The 22,046-nt window shown below is 34.3% G+C and overlaps 1 protein-coding gene across 1 annotated transcript in view; it reads left to right on the top strand.

Annotated features, from left to right (window-relative positions):
* The window catches only part of LOC143230968 (piezo-type mechanosensitive ion channel component 2-like), a 211,535-nt gene that overhangs the window by 34,085 nt on the left and 155,404 nt on the right, over positions 1-22,046 (top strand). The window contains 3 exon segments of the mRNA XM_076465323.1: positions 10,145-10,243; positions 11,489-11,608; positions 19,732-20,200. Of these exon segments, the coding sequence (XP_076321438.1) occupies positions 10,145-10,243; positions 11,489-11,608; positions 19,732-20,200 (688 nt within the window).

The following is a 22,046-nucleotide window of genomic DNA, read 5'->3' on the forward strand; positions in this document are numbered from 1 at the left end:
TTCTTTATCAGCTTGCTACATTGTTTTAATGTCAGTATCGTTGGAAGGTCATACTGCATACTTGGTTCCATTAATCATATCAGATTGAAAGTTGTTATGATTAAATACGTTATTATTTTGTAATTGTGTTATTACAAAGATCTGACGTGAATTGATGGTTAGGGTGCAAAATTTGCAATTTTAAGATCACTGGTTCAAATATCAGTCACAGAACATGCTCGTCTTTTAAACACGGGGACATTATAATGTTACGCTAAATCCAACTATTCTTTGATAAAAGAGTAGGTGGTGGGTGGCTTAACTCGCCTTCTTCCTTATAGCCTATCGTTACTTAACTTTAAACGTATAGAAAAACCAGTACGTAATCTAACGAGTTCCAACAATGCCTTTTGTGTCACGTTGCGTATCAACATAAGTGTAACCTAATATTATTATTAAAAGTCAATGTGCCGAATATATAAAATGAAATGTAAAAACTACAAAGTTAAAAAATATATTTGTTATTTTCTGAAGCTATGGCGAGCACAGTTACATAGATACGCACACACACCCACACATACGTGCTGGACTGTCCACTTTGGTTTTATATTTGTAATATAAGGACCATTTTTTTTCCAAGTGACTTGTCGCTAGTTTCCCTTATTAAAAAGAAGCGCGCACGCACATGAATAAGAGAAAGGTCGGCATGGCCAGATGGTTAAGGCGTTTGACTCGTAATGTGAGGGTCGCGGGTTCAAATCCCCATCACACCAAAAATGCTCGCCCTTTCAGCCATGGGAGCGTTATAATGTTACGGTCAATCCCACTATTCGTTAGTAAAAGATTAGCCCAAGATATGGCGGTGGGTGGTAGCCTCCCTCTAGTCTTACACGTGGATGAGTAATAATATTCGTGCGCACACCCTCATGTACTTAGTATGGACACAAAATTTCAGGCTTCTTGGTTCTTTTCTCTTGAAGTTATTGCGGTAACACACACACATGGGCACGCCCTTTTATTATTATAAATACGTATTATAAATAACCATACGTCCGTATTTAGTGTCTTCGACAACTTCTTTCATACTGGATCGACAAGTACGTATTTCTTGTCACTATTTTCGCTGTCTAGGAAACTTTAACAACTAACAAATGGAGTGTTTACATGTCTTGTTTCTTTAGAAATGGTGTTTCATAAAAAATATTAACTTTAGAAAACTACCTCAGAGACGTCTTCGAACAACAGTTTAAAATGTTTGAATATAATAAGGGAGTTTACCATTGTGGTGGAAACCGCTATTTTATGCTAATAAATCTGTTTAGAATCGTATTTTTAGAAATTTGTCATTAACTATTATTTCTATAAATTAATAATATTTTACAAAATATATTACTTGGATTTCCAAATTATTTTCTTGTGCCACTACATTTGTCGGCTTAAACTTTTGTAACTTTTAATTTTGCTTAAATTTGATTTTAATTATTTTATTATAAGTGATAAACGACTTAAGTCCTCAGTTGTTTTTTATATCACCACTTAGACAATAATACCTAATAAGAAAGTAAATTCAGAATTTTAAATTTAGCTCAAATGATTAAGTCTTTAATCGTTGCATAATTTACCAACTCAATGACGATACTTAAAAAATTAGATGAAAAACACATGAACTCTTTCATTTCAAACACGTCAGTTTATGTTTAATCTATGAACCCTTCAAAGTAGAAACCTTTTTCTTATATTCAAGTAAGTTTATTTTCAGCGCAAACATATATAATGGGTCTCTTCGTTCTGTTCACAATAGAGAACCTAAGTGATCGAACTAACTATTTTATCGCTGTAAATTTAACGTCGGCTGATTCACTGAGATACTAACGATAAACGGCCCAAAACAAATTAGTTCATGAAATTTAAATAAATAATGTTGCAAATTTTAAATAATTCAACGCTTCCCGTGTCTGTGATTGATTGTTTACTTATAAATGTATTTGAAAAAAATAAAAATGTTGTAAGTCATGTAACTCAATGAAATTTGCAAAAAAAAAAAAAGTTTTATTGGATTTCAGATTTTTAAAAAGGACTTTTCTTTCTCAAGGTAATCATAATTCGAATTAATCTGTATCAAATGCGTCATAATCTTAGTGTGTCGAACTGTTATCTGAGGGTCTACGATTTGTGTTTAATTGCTGCGAAATCATGTTCCATACTTTGTGACCGAGGATACATTACAAAACGACCTGTCAAGTTTCACTTGGGGGTGGAGGTTATTGTTTAGTTGCCTTCCCTCTTGTCTATTTCTTCAAACTTAATGACAGCTAAAGTAAATAGCTTTTTCAAAACTAAAAACGAATCCAGCCTTATATCAAATCAATCAACTATGACGTAAGATTAATTTTAGTCCCGGCATGGCAAAGTGGGTTAAGGCATGCGACTCGTAATCTGAGGGTCGCGGACTCGCATCCCCTTCGCATCAAACATGTTCGCCCTCCCAGCGGTGGGGTCGTTATAATTGACAGTCAATACCACTATTCGTTGGTAAAAGAGTAGCCCAAGAGTTGGCGGTGGGTGGTGATGACTAGCTACCTTCCATCTAGTCTTATACTGATAAATTAGGGACGGCTAACGCAGACAGCCCTCGAGTAGCTTTGTGCGAAATTAAACAAACAAAACAAGATTAATTTTACACAGAGATAATGGTATAAACCAAGGTATTCCAAACTTTTTCGGATCACGGCGCCTCTAGGCAAAAAGAAAAGCCTAACAGTTCCGTTTATTAAATAGGTCCAGACAGCTTAATAATTAATAAGTATTTATGTCCTAAGAACTTAGCAGTCGTTTAAAATATTAATACACGTAAATTGAAAGTAAAAACAATACTTCTATTTGATATTTAAATAACCACAATTACTAATTAGATGTGTGAGCCTGTTGGGCTCTGCACAGCTTCTCAAATCTCGGAATCAGATTGGACACCGCCACCCTCATTTCTTGATTCGCTGAACTTTAACACTTAGCAGCGGATATTCTTTTACTGATATCCAAAACTCAGTTTGTTCCATGCTGCCAAATTTTGTTTTTAAAGTCTTTTCACAAGATAACTCAATAAAATTTTCTTCTTCTGCAGAGGTAAATTCAGATGGATCCATGCAAACATCTCTATATCTTCTGGAAAGTAATTCTCAAACCAGTCACTGAGCTGTTAGGTGCTCCTCAAAAACAGATTTTAATTCATGGGTCAAATCAACTTCATTGGATAAAACAAACTGCTGCAACAGGGGAAACAGTCTTTGTCACCATCTTCATTTATTTTTCTTCTCCATAGTAGTAGAGCCCTGCCTGGCCAAGCGTGTTAAAGCGTGCGACTCGTAATCCGAGGGTCGCGGGTTCGCACCCGCGTCGCGCCTAACATGCTCGCCCTCCCAGCCGTGGGGGCGTTATAATGTTACGGCGAATCCCACTATTCGTTGGTAAAAGAGTAGCCCAAGAGTTGGCGGTGGGTGGTGATGACTAGCTGCCTTACCTCTAGTCTTACACTGCTAAATTAGGACGGCTAGCAAAGATAGCCCTTGAGTAGCTTTGTGCGAAATTCAAAAACAAACAAACAATCCATAGTAGTGACTTTTTCTGAAGACTGAAATATTCAGTTTCAGAACGTGCGTGTTGCCTCTCTGTAGAGAGAGATTCAACACATTCAGTTTTTCGAAGAAATTGCACATGTCTGTTAATTTTGACAAAAAAAAATCAGTATCCAAGAAGTTTTTAGCACATTCGTGTTCTTCTTCGAGATAAGAGTAGATTTCCTGTCGTAATTCGAACACACGGGACAGTACATTCCCACGGGAGAGTCATTGCAAGCTACAGTAGTACAACAAAGATGTGTGCTCAGATTCCATATTCTCACATAGTTTTTTTTTGAAAACTTCTCTTTCTGTGGCCGAGTTTTTATATAGCTCACCACTTTCAACACACTTTCCAGGACTAGGTTCAGTGGAGGACTTAGGTGCTTTGACAAAAAGGCTTCCCTGTGTATTATGCAGTGGGTCCACAGTGCATCAAGAGCTTTGCTTTGTATGAGTGTCTGCAATCTTTCATAACAGCCGGACATAGAGCAACCACCATCTGTACAGACGCCAATACACTTAGCCCAGTCTAAGTTGTTTTCATCCATAAAAGTGTGAAGAATCTCAAACAAGTCTTGACCCTTTGTACCTGCAGTGATACTTTTACAAAAGAAAAGGTCTTTCACCATCTTGTTACCATCCACAAACTGTGTGTAGCAAATCAAATGAGCATCCTTGTTACTATCCGTCGCCTCATCTAAATGTAACCCGACTTTTTTCTCTTTCATTTTTCACTTAGCTGATCGTTGAGGTCTTCGGCCATGTGTTGGATAATGGCACCTTTGAAAGCAGTCTTCCCGCAGATTCACCAACCATAATGTTCATCATATCCACTGCAACCGGTAAAACCAGTTTTTCTGCGATGGTCTGAGGTTTTTTACATTTCGCGACTCTATATGCCACTTTTAGGATGCTAGCAAAGCATTGCTTGCTATTGATGCTTGTTTCAGAAATGTACCTTTTTGTTTTTTCAATTCCCTTAACTTTCTGGTAAGATAATCACGACATTTACTAGCCATGTTAGGATGATTGCTCTCTAAGTGGCGTTTTAGTTTACTTGAAAGTATGCACTCTGGAGTCAAAACTTTTAGACATAATACACAATGTGGACGCTTTTCATGATTGACATCTACCAAAGTAAAACCAAAATCTAGATAACTATCGTCATATTTCCGTTTCTTTACAACTTTGCCACTGGTTTGTGGTTCGCCATCCTTTTATTCAATCCCACACTTCTTAATAATATATAATATTTCCATTTTCATTCACAAGGACTAAAAATCAACAAAATAATTCACTGAACTTCGGTAGACCTCACAGCTACTTGATCACAACACCCTTCAGTAATTTCGATTAGTGACGCACCTGGAGAGTCGACAGTTATTTATATAAAAAATTCTAAGAAACGAGAAAGTTCGAGAAGTTACTGGCGTAGTCGAAAGTATAAATAAACAAAACATATCTCAAACATTCGAGAACGTCATTGAAAGGCGTGTGACGCGATCTAATGTTAAAACTGTGAACTACCTCAAGCTAGTAGTTTGCGCGGTGTCTGACAGTTGTCGATATCGCTTCGCTTCTTCTTTATGGGTATTTGGGTATGTTGGAAATTTTGAGACCCGGGAGGGTCAGGTGCAAAAGACCTCTTCCTCCATCCCTAACTTCTCATTTCGGCTACTACGTTGTAGTTGTAGTGCTTAGGGCCAGAGTAACCCATAGTACTCCACCCCTTTTCAGGGCAATGCCCATATATTGTCTTGAGTTGCCCTTTTTTATTTTATGTTTTGTTTCTTAATTTTCTACTTTTATATTTTTCATTATTATTATTATTTTTAAGAAAGAGAAAGAAAGAGAAAAAAGCTGTGAATATTATACTAGTTTTAAACGTCTGGTGCATGGTGGCCAGCTTGATTTATATTTTGTAAATATATATTCACAGGAGAAAGGTACTTATGACGGTGTTCATCATGTACGTACATGTCGAGATCACATTATAAATCATTTTTATGTCAATTTTTATTAAAATAATTTAGTGTATTATGCAAGAGTCTGTCGGATACTGTCTCTAAGTTTGCATACTTGTGCATAAATGTGGATGAAGTGCTGCGGGGTGCTTAGAAGCAAACTCAAAATTACCCAAAATCCAAAATAGCTTTAGAAAATATAGAAAAACTACTGACCACCTAATCAGATTAACAGAAATGATTATAGATAGTTTCAACAATAATAGATGCTCTGTAGTTTACTTTCTCGACGTTGAGAAAGCATTCGATACATTCTGGCACCACGGATACGATACCGCTTAACGAAAATGGATGTACCCCAGGGAACTATTCGCTGGCTATCTAACTTTCTGGACAAAAGAACGTGTAAAGTAAATGTGAATCGGGCCTACTCAAAGTCTTTTTTTTTTTTTTTTTGTCAATATCACTGTGTTCTCTCGGAACTTTGAAATATCCCGCGGTGCCCCTGGGCTCCGCGGTGCACAGTTCGGGAACCACTGGGTTAAACGATTTTGCATTTGTAATTTGTAGTCTACTTCACTAACTAGGTATTATATGTTGAATGTTACATTGACTGGATTTCCAAAGTTATTGAGTTCCAGCTAATTGATATCGAGTCTTTCAATTCTGATTTATTAAATTTATTCATTCTTCACATGGCTTACCTAAACAAAAGTTATATAGATGTTTTTGATTAGACATATTGATAGATTATGTTTTCGGCCCTCTCATGTTTGAAATAAAAGTTATTTGAACAGAGCGCGTCACCTGGTGCTAAAAAGAATCGAGCTCAGGCCAAAGGCGCAATAATTTTTGGCGTTTCAGTGTGATAGTGATCATGGTTTTCTATTCTGATTTTTTTTTTAGACACCAAATGGGGATTCGGGGTATGGACCCCGGGTGCGAGTGACGCCTCCGTATTGGGATTTTGTATGATATATGCTCAAACATTCCATCCATTCCAAATTTAGCATATTTTTAACGTTTGGGATAGAGTTTTATTTATTTTTCTGTGTGATTACATGAATACCATGTCTACCATGGATACTAAGTTGACGTAATATCCTTCACTTGATGAAAAGCTGATGTAAATACTTTCTCTATGGTTATATACATTATTTTTACAATATATTTAGACGTTAAAACAGATGGCAGTTAAAAAACAACAACTTTCATATACTTCATGTACAGTAACTAACTTTCATCTGTCTTTATTACAGGCGAAGTGATGCGTTTTGTTTCTATTTTAACACACGGTTAACTACTGGTTAACATTAGAAAAATTATTGGTTTTACACCAGTATTATAGGTTGATCTATTGCCTATTGGCCTATTAGTATGTGCCTGTGTATGATTTGAACTCAAAATCGATAATACAATCAATTATTTTTATGTTATATTAAAAACTTCATAGCTATTTCTGACTCTGTTATATAAAATCAAATCGAGACATTAATAAATATCGTTAAGATTTTTTAACAATGTATAAAATACTTTGATAGATAAGAATATTACCAGCTTGTTTTATTATGTTCTCAAACAAAGCCTCTCAGGTCTAACTTTAATTTTTTAAATTTGAGAAATTATAGGGTAAACATTCCTTTAGGTCTTGACTGTTGGATTTCTGTTATGAAAATATGTTAAACATCGCTTTGAAATTTTTTTTTTATACATTGGATACAGAAAATGTATAGTTTCAGAAATTTAAATCTGAAACAATTATTTGTGGTACGTCTGTTAAAATTTAGATGGCTGGGTGGTTAAGGCACTCGACTCGAAATCTGAGGGTCGCGGGTTCGAATCTTCGTCACATGAAATATGCTCGCCCTTTCAGTCGTGAAGGCGTTATAACCTTCGGTCAGCCCTACTATTCGTTGATAAAAAAGTAGCCCAAGTTTGACGGTGGGTGATGCTGACTAGCTGTTTTCCCTTTAGTTTTACAGTACTAAATTAGGGATGGCTAGCGCAGATAGCCCTCGTGTAGTTTTGCGCGAAATTCAAAATAAATCAAAAGTTAAAGAAAGGTTTATATTTTCTTGAAATTACGGAAATATTCAGTATTTAGATCTTGTATAATAAACTACTTATTATGATAAATTTATCTTTTCAGACACAAACATTAGTTGAATACTTAAATTAAATATGGTAAGGCGCACGAAACGGATCAAAATAAAAAGCATGTTTTCAGAACGGCTGGTACTGGTATTAACACTTTTACTGATAAGTAGATGACGTAAGAAGGTCGAAACGTTATTCTCTCTTTATCAGTAAAAGTGTTAATACCTACACCAGCCATTCTGAGATAACATTTTTATTTCGAGTGGGTTTCTCGTCATCAAAAAAATAAAACCATATTTAAATTCAATTATTATGATTAACTAGAGACCATTTCCCTCTAGCGCAGACATGGCCTAGCGCGTTAAGGCGTGCGCTTCGTAATCTGAGGGTCGCGGGTTCGCGCCCGAGTCGCGCCAAACATGCTCGCCCTCCCAGCCGTGAGGGCATTATAATGTGACGGTCAATCCCACTATTCGTTGGTAAAAGAGTAGCCCAAGAGTTGGCGGTGGGTGGTGATGACTAGCTGCCTTCCCTCTAGTCTTACACTGCTAAATTAGGGACGGCTAGCACAGATAGCCCTCGAGTAGCTTTGCACGAAATTCAAAACAAACAAACAAATCATTTCCCTCTAATGTTGAGATATAAGTGTAATATATGACAGTGCCAGATGTGACAGTTGGCTGTTTTAAAAACTTTTACAGCACAAGATTTTATATATTCTTTAACATTAAATAAACTGGGTAGATAATAATATATACCAAATTCATTGAGTAAAGTTCTTTACGTAAATTTTATCACATCCGATAACTTTAGTGTGAGAACGGCTGATATGTAGTATAAAACTTTTTTATTGCAAAACACAAATACATCAATTAAGTTCATTATTACCACATGTTATCCTCAAGTGAGGTACTTACCATCATGATGAAATCCAGTGATGGGAGTACTATGCTTTACTAAACAGATATTCTGGAATTATTGTTAGCAGTGTTATAGTACCTCTTTATAAAAGCTATGTTAGCAACAGATAACCGTTGACAGTGCCATCGTCTATATAATTACATAAAGGTAAAGGACTGGTAATTGTAGACATTTTAAAACGTGTAAATATTAGCCTAGAACTAATTTCTTAAATTTGTGAAAGTAATTTAATGAATAGGATACTGGAAGTTTACAAACAGAAATAACAAGTATGTTATACGGGCAAAATTTATGAATTTGCTTTCCTTTAAACTATCACTATGTATTCTGTTTATTTTTACATATGGCAAAGTTGATGAAACTGAATATCCTTTTAGAGTTTTCTAAATAATTTTTATTGTACATATTAGAAGATTAAAAATAAACAAAATAATACATCATAATGTTTTGGGACAATTGGGGGCCTATATTCGCCCTCTAGGCAGTCCCATCTGCTAAACATAACTAAAACTATTAAATAATAAAAATGAAAACCCTCAAGGTCTGCTCTTATCACTTCTACACTTATCAAGCTTTCTCTTAAACTTACTTAAATTTGCCAGGTGGGTTAAGGCATCGACTCGTAATCTGAGGGTGGCAGGTTCGAATCCCCGTCACACCAAACATGCTCGCCTTTCAGCCGTGGGGGTGTTATAATTTTACGGTCAGTCCCACTATCCGTTGGTAAAAGAGTAGCCCAAGAGTTGGCGGTGGGTGGTGATGACTAGCTGCCCTCCCTCTCGTCTTACACTGCTAAATTAGTGACGGCTAGCGCAGATAGCCCAAGAGTAGCTTTGCTCGAAATTCGAAAAAAAACACAAATAAACTTAAATTTTCTGTCTTCACAACACTGAAAGGCAACCTGTTCCAAAGGTCAACCATCCTGTCAGAAAAATAAAATGGTGTTAGCTGAGAAGGACTCGTACCCTACTAAAATTTGTATTTTGTCCCCTAGCTCCACTGTTTCCACTATTAAGTATTAAAGAAGATGATACACCAACACTGTTAATTCTCTTTACAATCTTAAACACCTCAATTAGATCCCCTCTAACTCCCCGTTTTTCAAGATAAAACGATCCCAGAGATCTTAATCTCGGGTACTATTCTAGTAACTCTTCTCAGAACCTTTTTTAACAATCCAATGTCATTCTTAAAGTAAAGAACGCAATAATCAACACAATACTCCAAATACAGCCTAACCAGTCACCTATATAATGAAATTATAACCTCTTTAGACTTGTATTCAATATTTCTTTAAAGAGAACCTAAGATCCTATTTGCCTTACTATTAGCAACAGCATGTTGTTTGGATGGATTAAGAGACTGATTAAACATTAAATCAAGATTCTTTTCTTTCATGACACTGTTAAGGTCATTCCCATCCAAATTGTAATTGAAATTATGATAAGTGACATACATTATTTTACGTCTTTTCTAATTAAAGCCTATGTGCATCAAATAAAGGGGAAACAAATCTTGTGTGTTCTTTAAGTAATATTAATTACCTAAAATATGTTTTTCTTGCAGCTGTCGTTGTTCGTTTCAATGTATTGTCATTCATTTATCTTCTCCTTCTGTTGGTGGCACCATTAGTGCCAGGCCCCACACCAACCAGTAGTGGTTCAGGTATGAAACAATTTTGTTGTGGAATATTTAGCAGCTGTGGTATGAACAGGAGATAACAATATTAGGGCTCCTGGATTATTCGTTTTTTGAGTAAAAATAAAATAGCAGAAAATATGAGAATTGCTTAGAAGGTTTAACTACATATGAAACAGGCTTAAAATGCTTATGAAAAATTATTTTGGAGAAGTTTGTTTTTTATAAAATAAAAATATTGTGAAAAATGTATATAACTGTGTCTCTTTGAAATTGGATCGAGGCTAACTTATGTTAAATTAATTATATTTTGTTGTCTCTATTTGTGTTATTATTATTCAAAATGCAAGTTTATTTTGAAAATTTATCCTGATTATAAAGCAATAAGTTTTTCAACATGGAAAGTTAATATTTTACTGTATGTTTTATTTCCTTTCAGATAAGGGAGAACTTAAATTGTAATTACCATCATTAATTTGTGGATTTTTATGAAACAATTTTCTGTGCTTTGGAAAAACATTTTGCATTCTGTTATAGATAAACAAATATTTGTATTAACTAATGAATATTAAGTCACTGTCACCTGTTAGAAGCTGAAATGTGATTAAAGTGGAATGCATATTAAATGTCAAAAAATCTGTATTAGTATTATTTAAGGATAAGGAACCAGTATACACAGTTGTTAGGTAAAGAAACCATTTCAGTATGGAGGTAATAACACAATAAGTCTGTACGTTATTAGTCATTTACTGAAAAGATTAAAGAGTAACATAATTTTAATGTAGGTGTATAAATGACATAACATTGATAACAATTATTATTTATTAATAAAACATTATTCATAATTATTTTTTATCTCCAATGTGAATTATGTGTAGTAAATTATACTTTTAACCGTACACTTTAATTAGTTCATATTATGGATGAAAGCTAGTATATGATCCTTTAATCATATAAACTATATTTTTTCAGCATTATGTCAGCTTTTACTAGTCTATCCAGATCAATAGTAAACAATATCTAAAAGAAAAGTGTTGGTAATACCTCGGTCGAGGAAGTAATGCATGTACCAGTTTATGTATATATATAAACCCATATATACTATCATTCATTGTTAGAAGTTTGAAAGTAGAAATTGTACAGTTTTATGTGAACTTATGTTGTTATTTTTATTAAAATAATTTGCAGTAAAAATAATTCAGTGTTTAAGAAATTAGGTTTTGTTTTAATACTATAGACTCTTCATTTTATAATATTTACAAAACGTTTTAGGTCATACAGGACGTTACCTCAAAGCTGTCCTTGGTCTCAGCATCATTAGCTGTTTAGCACACGTTGTCTTTCAGATTGTCTTACTGAGTTTAGGGGATTACGGGACGTTCCCAGTGCAGTGTAAGTAACATGAATAAATTAAAGTTAATCAGTGTTTTGGTTAATACAATTATGTGCCGAAAATTAGTGAACAAAATAAACATAACTTATGTCACATTCCAATATATTACATCATCTATCAAAATTATTACACATATAAAGCTATATTTTGGGAAATAATGATTTCTTTTCAACAAAAATATTATTTCCGGATTTTCTTACCAATGTCTGCATGTATGTTGTTTCCTAGGAAAATATTTTTTGGCCACCATCAGGCCAAAACTGTTTCTATTTGACCAGGGTTGATTATAAAATCAGCCTTGATTTTATATTGTGTATTTTGTTTACTTTAATGAAGAATTCTAGTGAAAGGGTTTGTAGCTATGAAGTATGCTTATCTTACCAGTTTTTTTTATAAAAATTTTTTTTTGTGGCCCCCGCTAGTACAGCTGTATGTCTCCGGATTTACAGTGCTAAAATCAGGGGTTCGATTCCCCTCGGTGGGCTCAGCAGATAGCCCGATGTGTTTTTTTTGCTATAAGAAAACACACACACTCTTTAAATTGCAATACCAGAGGGGTTGACATGGAGTTGTATAAACAAACTAGTATAAGAAAGACAAAGAGGTTTAGGAAAATGTTTGAACATGAAAACAATGTCAATGACTACCCATAAAATCATGGTACAAAAGAAATCTTCAATTGCCCAAACAGAAATTCACAACCTGAATGCCAAATTTGGATGTGACAAAAATCAATTGTTGGAAACATCTATAGGAATCTACCTACATTGGTTTATACTTACATATGATGTTTAAAGGAATCAAAATTTAAATTTTAATCTGCATATCATCAAGTAAAATCTATCACAGAAACATTTAAAAGAGGTTTTATAAAACAAAATGTTCAGTTAAAGAGGTTTACAAGTTTTGAAAAGGAAAGGAAGAGATGGCTGAGTAATAACATGTTTTAAGTATTGACTGAATACTGATGTGTTCTTCTTGTAGAAGACATACTTAGTGGATTAGTGAGTTTATCTGCTCCAGATATTAACTGATATTATTTTTAAAGTTTATTGATAAAAAAATAGAAGTATTTTTTATTTTGTTGGAGCAAAAAAAAACTTAACATGATCAACTGTTGTTGTTTTTCTTCTACCATTCACCAAGCATAGACTTTAGTTATGGTGGATTTTTTGTTTTTTCCTTTTTGATGTATATCACCAACTCCCAACACTAATTAGTCTCATCATTATATAGATATGTTCTTATCTTAAACCTGAAACAGGTTCTTGAAAAAAATTTCCCTCCTGCACCTAGTACAGCTTGTGCTTTATGGCACTACAATTTTCTTTCTTTTAACTTCTTAAAGCCAAGCAGACCCTGCTAGTATGTGGCCAAAACTCCCAATTTACCCATTGGATTGTGACAATGTCCAATAACATTTATGTCTCCTTGGCTGGAAACTAATTGAAATCATGATATTATTTACAAAATTAATAAGATTGAAGTTTTGTAAGGTATGGTGATAATTATTTGAAAATCATAAAAACACTCTCAGTTGAATGTGCAGAAATGTGCAGTTTAGAGAGTTAGAATAGCATCCAAGAATATTTTTGGTTTTGAAGTAAGTCTGAAGAGTTTTTTTTTTGTAGTATCAAATACAGTGAGTGCTTTATTCTTGTTTATACCACGTCTTCGTGAAGTACCATGCAACAAGTGCCATATTTTTATATAGTAACATACATCAGGTGCTGTATTCTTGTGTATAACTTAAACCTGTCTATTCTTATGAAGTAACATACATCATGATCTGTAATGATTAACATACATACATGAAATTCTAGAAACTTGTGGATTGACTTATCATGTTTTGTGTTTTTGCAGATAAATTGCTACTGATTTGTACTTTTCTAGTGTAATGTAAATTACGTTTTACATTGCTCATAAGTAATGTGCATCAGGTACATTCTTTGTTCTTGTGAAGCAGCTTCTATTGTGTTTTGTGTTTTCTCTGAATAAACTGTTGATTTGTATTCATCTAGTGTAATGTGTACTACATTTTATATTCTTGGTAAGTAATGTTAATGTCCTGTACATTCTGTATTCTTGTGGATAAGCATGTATCATGTTTTATTTATATTAAGTTTTACAGTGTTATAAAATGAAGTAACTTGTATTAAATGCTGCTTTCTTTTGAAATAATGTTAAAAAAGATTTGAATTATACAGTGTAACATATATCAATCTGTGTATTTGTTTTTAGTAAGAATAAAGAGTAACTTCCTTAATATTCAGGGTTGTTGTGGAATATTGTTTATCATGATTTTAATTATTGTGGATTAATTTGCATCAAACTTTATATTATTGCAGAGTGATCTTTATAAGTCCTGTATGTTTGTGAAATATTATGTATCAGGTTTAACATTCTTATGCAGTAAATTATATAAAGCTCTAGATTTTTCTCCTGCAAGGTTTATGAAATCATACATTATTTTTGGATATTATATGAAATCCTACATTATTTTTGGATATTATATGAAATCATACATTATTTGAAGTAATCTGGGTTTCAAGCTTTGGATTATTATCGACTTATTTGCATTAAGTTTTCATTATTGTTAATAGGCTACTGTTTAGTATTTTTTATGATTTACATGGGTTAAGGTAGAACTGAATTTTCAAATGAATTTTCAGAAATATTACTTTTCTCATTGCAACACAAAGAGCTGTCACTTTGTGTGCACTGCTGTGGTAATTCCTGCACATGTCACAAGTCGTAAAGAAAGCTTTATTCTTACATGTTGCAATTGCATTGTACTAGCATGTAGTGTAATATCATTAGGCTATAGCCCTCCACCAGTAGGAGGGTAACACATCCTTCTAGTTCTGCAATCCTCAGATGCTTGTTTCTTTGGTACTGCTTGTCTTTATACATGCTTTTATTATATATTTAAGATTTCCCAAAATATGTTCATAGTTTTGATTTTGTGTAACTGTTTGTTGTGTAATATTTATTTCCTTAACTTGCTTGTTTATATGAAGACTAATGTTAACTTTTGCACTTATCATTTGGAACTTCCTTCATGTTGTCTTCATTTGATTTTCTTTCAGTTGATCTATGTGCATCTAGGTCACTTGTCTGTTCCCTTTGTCTAATCTTATATATTTGATTTGTCCAATACTTTTCAAGACTATGATTAGGCCCATGTATCATCAGCATACCTGATTCAATTCCTTTCCAATTAATAACAAAAATAAAATCTGTTTTGTATGTATTTTAGAAAAAAATGGATCACAACAACATCAGTATTATTAATTAACTCAATTATGTATTCATGTTTTTGCATTTTTGGCATCTCCCAAGGTTTCAAAAACTCCGTCACAGAAGTTACTAACACTGTATAGATGACTGAAGACACTTTAATGGTCAGTAATTTATTTGGTTGGTTCCATTCTGATCTCAGATCCAGGATTCTTGACTTCCTGTTTCTATTACTTCAGCTAAGCCTGCCACATCTTTTTAGTGGTTCACTACTACTATTTTCTTGCCAACATTTGTTTATCCTTCCCTCTTCCAAATGTTGATTAGATAATTCCACTTTTATCTTTCACTGCTTGGATTCCACTGTTATGTGTCTTTTGTTTTATTTTCTTCAATAATTTTTTCCTGAATCTTTGGCTTTCTTGTTGCATGAACCTCTTTCTTTTAAAGCTCTTCTTTAAGTTTAGAGAAATCCTATTTTTACTTCCTTTTATTTATCTGTATTTCTTTTTCAACTTTTTTTGTTCATTCTCTTCCTTCATCTTCATTTCGAGGTTTTCCATCATGGTTTCTTTTACTGAGGCAATTTGCACATACTGGTTTTTTCTTCTTGCCCTAAGTTTCTTCCATTTTGTTCCAGTTACCTTGGTTTCTTTATTTCAGGTGTTATTTGTCTGATTGCCTTACTTCCTGATTTTTGCTTCCTCCAGTCACTTCTCTGGGATCTCCATCTAGTATCTTTTCATTATGATGTGTTTTTAGGGGTATCTTTTATCCATTTGCTTTCTTGTTGTATACAGTCTCATGATGTTCTCCCCTCTTCTGATTCTTGTCATCTTTTTTTACTATTCATAGTCCCACTTTCTTTAAGGGCTGACTGTCATGGGTCTTATGATAATGTTTCTGGAGTAACCCCTCAGTTCCAGTCCTGTAGGAACTCTGTTTTTCCATTTTGTTCATAGTTGGGCTCCTATTGCTACAGCTTGTTAAATTCTTCAGATACTTTCTCAATAAATATACTTTTACTTCTACTCTCCATCTTATGTTTTACAAATGTGATGGGACACCTCTTTAACTCTACTGTGGTGTTATGCTCCTGTCTTTTTATTGTTCCCACAGATAGGGGAGGTTGTGTACCAGTTGCCAGTCAGTCCCACTTGATACATTATTATCCTTTTCTTAGTTCCCAATAGGCAGTTTTCTTTCTCTGTAGTGGTTATTCTCCTCATTGGTGGAAAGCTTCATTTGAGGCTTCTGACACTTTTTCCAATTCTAATATTTGTGCCTGTCTTTAGCTTCCTTCAGTTCATCCACAATAATCAATTATTTGGTTATTGGCCCTTGTTCTGAGTTTAGTATAGCCAGTTTATTTCATATGGTCCATTGTTTTTTTAACTCAGAGGTTACATTCATGAGGCCAATTGTTCCCCCTTCAATGTGGCTTCTGTAGGGAATCCTATTTTTTAGGGTGATTAGTTTAGCTAACCATTTCAAATCAACTCACCCTGTATTTCATTCACATGGTGTTCTCTGTCACTTTTTATGCAGGGCATGCTCAGCCTATTTCACTGTCTAGCTTTTGATATCAGGATTCTCATGTCTCTTTTATTACCTGCATAAATGTTCTTTGTAAAGTCTCTTCTCCTGAACCTCTTTTTCTACCTGGATGTCCCAATATGTATTCTCATTAGTGGTTTGTGGCCTGTCAATGTAGGTATCTTTAGAAGTACAATTGTATTTTCACTTCTTGCATTTGTAGTAGGTTGCACAATTTCGTATGACTCTTTTCTCTTATTTACCCAAAATTCCATCTTGTTTCAGGGCTCAGAATTCAGTCTGTGGGCTCCTCCCACTTACATATATAAGTATTTTATCCATGGTGATATAACACAGATGGCATATTGTATTGGCTTTGTGCTTGATGACCACAATATTACAAATGCTCTTTTTTACTGTGTGTATTCCAGTGGGGTGTATTTCTGGATGCAGGATCGAATTCCGACATTTGGTTTCCATAAATAAGGTTTCTCTATCTCTATATCCATGAGCTGGGGGCTACCCTGCAGACTTACTATCATCTTCTGTCTTGTCTGTTTGGTATTCTTCACATTATCATTCAGACTCCTCTTTTATTGTTTTTTCTTCTTCAAACAGAGAGGCACTTCTGTTTTTAAATTTTATGTTTTTTGTTCAGTTGTAGATTTATCATGTTGTAAAAACTTAGTCTTTGATGGCATATTAACTATCTCACCTAGACCTGGATCCTTCCTATAAAGTGGTTTCTCTATCCTCTGGTGTTTTCAGTGCATTTGTTTACACTATGATCATCCAGTCTTCACTGCATTTTACCTCCTCTACACTTCTTGATTTCATTCTTTTGGTATCCATCTATAAACTACAGCTTTAACTAAGGATTCTGTATGTCTAAAGTGGCTATACTTCCATTTATAAGCTTTGAAAATTTTCTTTTTCTTTTGTTTTAACATCCTTCTACAATATTTACCACAGTAACATGCTCATCTTCTTTCCTGATTGCCTTCAAAATTGGTTGGCTTGGGAGGATGATTGGATGTTTTTTTATATTCATCCTTTCTTCCCTGTACTGTCATTCCAACCAAGGTTGTCTCTTTTGTTTTGTAAAATATATTCAATATTATTTTACTTGGATCGCCCCTTTTAGAACACACAACAACCTCTTCCTTTAGCAACTTATCTCTTTCCACTTTGCTTGGTCAAGTTATACACCTCATCCAGCTAGTTTCTTTTACGTGTGATTAACCTTTTCCTGTTTTTTTCCTATTATATTTCTTATCTCATGGCATCTCTTGGCTCTAGCCATCTAAACTTTCCATATGAGATCTTGTTAGTGAGGATATGGGTGAATCTCTTACACAGAGAAAGGTTTCATCTACCCTAGTTTTTGTCTCCCTCCAGTTGTCATATTTGAATCTTCACAATGGTTGTGATGGTAAGTTATTTACTTCCTCATTTCTTTTTCAGGTCTCACAACCACTTTATTTAAAATATATAAATATGTGTGTGTGCTATACAAATGATGGAATCCATTGAGTTCCAGATTTTGCTTCACAGAAAATATTTATGCAAGATCTGTATTGAGTGTGATAGCATGGAAAGTGTTAAATAAATTTGTCCCTGCTGAGTGTGCACTGTTAAGATAGGGCAGTGTCAACATATTTCATTTTCCAAACCATTTCTTATTGTTAAAAACTTGGTTCTCCTTGGTGGGCTGAGCAGATAGCCTGATTTAGCTTTGCTATAAGAAAACACAGCACACACTTGTTAAAAAAAAAGAAAGCCTAAGGTATGTCCCTGCCATCTACATGTCTCATGCTTGATTTCTTTAGTCACACTAATTTGTTGCACTCTCTCTCAGTGTGGGATCTCACTCCAGATGTTAATGTCAGATGGCAATGATTCAGGCATCTCTCCTGTATCTCTCTCATTTCATTTCATGGAATAAGTGAGAATCTTTTCTTCCTCAGACCCAAGGAAGTCAATATAAGAGTTCTTCATTTGGAGGTTTAGTTTCACTGGTATGAAACCAAGTGGACACATCTCTTATTTTGGAAGTAGAGCTGAGGTGTTATCTCTTAATGTAGTACTAGACATTCCACATAATGAATTAGCCTTTCCCAGTGATTGGGTCCAACTTCATGGGTTTTTGTTTGCCTCATGACACAGGTCTGGGATGCTACTCTCTGCACCAGAGTTTTGTAATACATGTCTCAGGTAAGTATTTTTCCAACATGCAACAGTCTGACATAAAGTGTTAGCCACATTACACATTCATACTTAACTGTCTGCCTGTGAGTTAATGAATTGTTGGGCAATCTGTTATGTTAACACCTAGCAAAAGGTTCTCATTACAAATTGTTTTGCTCTACAACTTCTGATGGGCTATGAGTATTTCCTGCTTGAAATGGATGTAGAATTCCACTGAATGCTGGTCCATTAGGCTACCCCCCTCTGACATTGTAGATGTCGCACTTCATGGGCTTTCATTTCTGATACTGTTTTTGGAAAGGAGCTCTATCTTTGTAATTTCTCAGCACTGACCTCTCCACCACCTTCAATGTGGTATCTTGGCTCTGTGTTCTACAGAGAGATGAGTAGCCTTTTCCTTACTTGAAAATGTATTTAAACAGATGCTTGCCTATCTGCATCTCTCCTTCCTCATCATTTCAGGTGAATTTGGTTTGTCTCATCAATAATGAATCTATATTCATGTACTCATACAGATTACTATGTATGAAGGATGTGTTTACCATTGTATGAGTGGAGGATTGTAGTTCAATGATGGTGACATTATAAACTGGCACAATACACATTGACACATGCAGGGGGGTGGAAACTTTAAGGCCTGTGGTACTGTTTGCAAAGTGATAGCTCTATGTGAGTAACTAAATGAAATACATTTTTAGGCAAGGAAAATGTTAACTCTAGATGGAATTAAGTTAATATCATAATTCTTTTTATTTTTATGAGGGATGGAACATGTATTTATTTTGATCAGATATTACACTGTGTATATGGCTCCTTATATTTCATTGGATTTGAATATTTTCCATTTGAATAGTAGATGAGGCTACACATGAAAATCCACTGCATGCTTGAATTACCACTTCATTTGAGTATAGTATTAAACTAATTACTTTGTCATTGTTTTTTTTTTTAAATTTAATAAGAACATTCACAGCACATTCTTTTCTGCACAAGTGACCAGCCATTACAGACTCTTTAAGGGAATGAGATATGGGGCAGCATGATTTGATGAAAGGTCAGTTGTGAACTTTATATAATTGACCTTGATAGTATAATTCTCAATCAATGTTATTTTGTATCCTTTTCTTTAATCTTTCAGGTACACAGGATGGAAGGCTTCTTGCTTTGGTTGGACTACACAGACTGGACAGCATACAGCCATTGGATGCATTGCGTCTAATGGGATTGGACTTTATCCTTCTTTTGACAACTGTAGGGGTTTTGGTTACGTGTGGGAAAGTTTCTGAAGAAAGCGATGAGAAAGAAAAGGTTTCTATTAAGAGGAAGAGAAAGTATTCATCGGAGGTCATGATTGTTGGTGGAGAGTTTCTTTTCTTGATATACTTAGCAGGTGCAGGGATTCTCCATCCATCACTGATGTCATCCATTTATTTTCTTTTGTTTCTGACCCTTAGCACTTGGTTGGCAAGCAGCCGTAAACTGGGTCACATGTTTGTTCTTGGTAGAACAATCTTGGCTGTATACTGTGCCATTCATTTTATAATTTTGTATCTGTATCAGTTTGATTATGCTCAGAAACTTATTCATCCCTCAAGTCAGGAAGCAAGGTTTGTAAAAGGATGAAATATTGGAGAGTTTTATTATAGAAAGATGGCTAAGTTTAATTGTGTAAAAATTCAAGAAATTACATATTACCAAAACATAAAAAGTAATTTATTTAGGTTTGTCTTCTGGAAAGTCAAACTTCAGAGTTTGTCATAGCTTTCATGCACTGTTACAGATTGTAACTGTAAAAAGAGGTTAAATGTTTACAACAGTGATTTACTTATTGTCAATACTTTAAGATTTTTACCACTGACACAAGAAGTTCATGAGAAGCCTATTTTGGGGAACTTTTAATATATATAAATATTCTTTAGATAAATCATTCTGATTAAGTTTAAAATTCGTCAGTACTGTTATTGTTTTTACTAACTCATCTTAATGTGAATTTAAAAGACACCATGTCTTTGTAATGTAATTTACACTTAAAACATGTTAAATGGTAGATAGACAATAAGATGATGAGCGAGGATTTGTTAACAGTAAATTGAAATGATGAGATGAGAATGTTTAATGATAATTGGACAGTCAGTTCATGAGTGAGAATATGTTTGTTCCTCAACTGTGTTTGTTATTTACAAAACAATGATTTTGCAACTTCATGAAAACTACACATAAGGGTTGCTTTGATTTCTATTTGACTTGAAAGGCAATTTGCAGTCCAATTAATTTTTATTTCAACATTAAAAGTTTCCCGAACATCATTGTTAATGTGTACAATAAGTCAACTGGTCCCAATTCTCTGAACACACAGTTAGTACATAAATATTATTACAGTTTTGAAGAAAATGATGCCAAACATGTATAAGTGTAGTAGAATCACAATAAGTGATGTAAAAGTATTGCTTTCAGTGTAAAAAGAAGAGTGACAGTATTGGGCTACTTCACTTAGGGATACTGATTGTTGTTATAAATCATGATCACTACATTATATCACGTGTAATTCCGATATAACTTACCTCTTCATCAGCCTTGTGCTGCTACCTACATTCACATGTGTGCATATGTTACAGCCATATTGTAGGGTGTAAATGAGCATGTGAAAACCCTTTACTATTTGAAGTGTGACACATTCTCCTAGTGCAGCTGACTTCATCTGTACAATAGAACCTATTATTTACTTTTTGATTTGGCACAATTGTGTTAAGATGTATCCCTCACCTTTACTTTTTTCTTTCAGTTTAGTGGATTTTGGACTCTGGTATTCTACATTATGCTTCTTATTAATTGTCATATTTTTTCATTTCATAGTTTCAATTTCCCAACTAAAAGGTTTTGTCCATGGATTGTTTTTCATTTTTTGTTTTGCTACATTACTATGACTTTGACTATTACTGGTGACTCAGCCCAGCAGTTTTCTGTTACTGGTCAAGAAGATGAAGGATTGGACAACTTTTTTGGTTCCATCTTTTCCATGCCTTCACTTCCTAAACTTTTAGAAGTGTCTCAGCATTTGTTGGCTTTCCTGGACCTGGTACTCATGTTTTTTTATGTTAGGTCTTTATCCTCTATTTCTTATCCACCTAATATCACTGAGCCTTATGCTTTTGCCTATCATTGCTCATTGACTCCTTTCCTAGATTCTTATCATTTGGAATTGTTATTTAAAGTTTGGTGTTTGGACCTTGATGTATCCAAGCCAAATTCTTCCAACATTGTTTAACCCCACTTACCATCCTTTGTCAACTTTCTTTTGTACATCTCCTCTTTCAAGCTTTTTGTCCTTCCTCTGAGGGATTTTCAGTGGTAACTCTTCCACTTCTTTTTTACCATGTTGTTGCATTTCTCTTCTTCTGCCATTTCCCTGCACACTAACTTCTTTGCTTTTGGGATCTTTTGGGTAAAGGTACT

This window comes from Tachypleus tridentatus, chromosome 10 (assembly GCF_004210375.1).
Source record: "Tachypleus tridentatus isolate NWPU-2018 chromosome 10, ASM421037v1, whole genome shotgun sequence".
Classification (NCBI taxonomy): Eukaryota; Metazoa; Arthropoda; class Merostomata; order Xiphosura; family Limulidae; genus Tachypleus; species Tachypleus tridentatus.